At 42.0% G+C, this 2,169-nt stretch overlaps 1 protein-coding gene across 1 annotated transcript; it reads right to left on the bottom strand.

Moving 5' to 3' along the window:
• Nucleotides 1–409: 409 nt before the first annotated feature.
• LOC149247578 (uncharacterized) lies at nucleotides 410–766 on the bottom strand. Its single transcript, XM_089444642.1, has one exon. The coding sequence runs from the start codon at nucleotides 764–766 to the stop codon at nucleotides 410–412; it is 357 nt and encodes a 118-aa protein (XP_089300768.1).
• Nucleotides 767–2,169: the final 1,403 nt, after the last annotated feature.

The following is a 2,169-nucleotide window of genomic DNA, read 5'->3' as shown; positions in this document are numbered from 1 at the left end:
CACTTTTTGGCTAAGACGTGTGAAACCCATCCTTGTGGTGCAACCTCTTCAACGCAACTCCCCTCGGCGCCTTATTCAAACTCGTCGCGCAACTCCCTTACTTTGATTTTCCAACTTTCGGGAAGTGTAGTTTATAGTCCCGTACTTCATTGCAGCTGCCTGGAGTACTAATACTATCTCGTAATCATATAGTGATTGCACATGGGTAGGATCACCCTGTATAGCTTCAATCAACTTCCATTGACTTTTCCCGGAAATAATTCCCCATTCAGCGTCGCGAGCTGAACTGCGCCACCATCTATAATTTATTTCACAACATAGGGCTCTAGCGAATGCATTTGAAATTTCGTGGGGAATTTTGTAAATTACTGTCACATAACAATACCAAATTTTCATTGTGGAAGGTGCATTATTTTATATGGTGACCATGCCATGCCTTTTCACGATCCTTCTTCACTTGTTGATGAAATCTTGCTAGGAAACAATCTTCCTCTAGTTCTACCAGTTGCGCGAGACGATCCTCCATAGTATCACGATCAACCATATATGTCAGTGCTGCAATCCGCAAACTTGACACAATATATTCCATGGGCATTACAACCTCCTTCCCATACACTAATCTGAACGGGGTTTGTCCTGTCAATTTCTTACAAGTAGTCTGATATGCCCAAAGGACCGCTGGTATGCGCATATCCCAACCATTTCGCTTCGTATTGTAAATCTTTGTTAAGGCACTCTCCAAAATTTTGTTGAAGGATTCTACCATGCCATTCTATTGAGGGTAATAAGGCATACTCCTCTGATGATATAACTGAAATTCCTCAAGCAACGCAACAATTTTTCATTTAAGAAGTGTGTACCCCTATCACTCATTAAAATTTTAGGGAATTTGAACAGAGATAAGATGTATCCAAAGATAAAATTCACAAATGTAGCTGCGCTACAATATTTCACAAGCTATGCCTTTGCCTGCCTGGTCAAGTATTCAGTCATGGTGATAATGTATCTAGCTCGCGTCTTTTTCCCTGGTGGTTGAATTGGACCCATAAAGTCTATCGCCCACTTATCAAACACCTTCAACGTTACTTGCGGATTTAGTGGCAACTCATCCCTTCATGATGGTCTCCCCGTCCTCTGACAAACATCACATGCCCTACAATATGTCTTCGAGTCCTTATGTATCATCGGCCACCAAAGCCCTGCGCGCACGATCTTCTGCGCAGTCACTCTACCTTCATAATGACCTCCTGCTACTCCTCCATGCGATTTTACAAGAATACTTGGCCGTTCATACTCCGGGACATATCTCCATAATATTTCATCAGAGCCCATTTTGTACAAGTGTCTAGCGATCACAGAGAAGTCAACTGCTCATACCACCAATTATTTCTTCCATTGTGTTGAATATCCTTCTGGGGTTGTTCATGTAGAAAAAAACTGAATTATACCTATAAAGTGATCGTTTGTGATGCGAACAACGAATCATTTCGCATCAGGAAACCCTTCCTCTAAACTTGTAGGCTCGTCACCAATCTCAATCCACGAGAGGTGATCAAGACCAGCATTTAGGAATCTTGGCTTCACAATTACCTCAAAATTGTATTCCTGGAACAACAACAACCACCTGCAAATATTCGCCCCCAACACAAGATTTTTGACCAAATATTTCAGAGCAGAATGGTCCGTATACATCTTGAAGTGCGCTCCTAACAAATAGTGCCACAATTTCTGTAGCACATAGGCCATCACTAGTCCTTCACGCTCTGTGGTCGAGTAGTTATTTTCTTCCTTTGACAACTTCCTACTCGCGAATGATATAGGGTGGTCAATATCTCCTTCACCTGGTTGGGTCAATACCGCACCTAGCACAATACAGGACGCATCTACATGAACATGAAACTCCTTCTTCCAATCCAGGAATACTAAAATGGGTGTGGTAACCATTTTCTCCTTCAAAACATCCAAACTTTTCTGACAATCCTCATCCCAACAAAATGTTGCATCCTTTTTCAACAGTCTTTCCATCGATGCAGTTATTTGCGCATATGCCTTGATGAACTTCCTGTAATATCCAGTATGGCCCAATGTTACGCACAACTGCTTAATGTTCTTTAGGGCCTCCAAATTGACGATGATTGCAATCTTGGAAGGGTCTACCATCAATCCCTT

Source organism: Pinus tabuliformis, chromosome 7 (genome assembly GCF_031772625.1).
Source record: "Pinus tabuliformis cultivar Carrire ecotype Pingquan chromosome 7, CPIR1, whole genome shotgun sequence".
Classification (NCBI taxonomy): domain Eukaryota; kingdom Viridiplantae; phylum Streptophyta; class Pinopsida; order Pinales; family Pinaceae; genus Pinus; species Pinus tabuliformis.
Note: the sequence above shows the minus strand (reverse complement) of the source record. Positions and strands in the feature narration are given on the sequence as shown.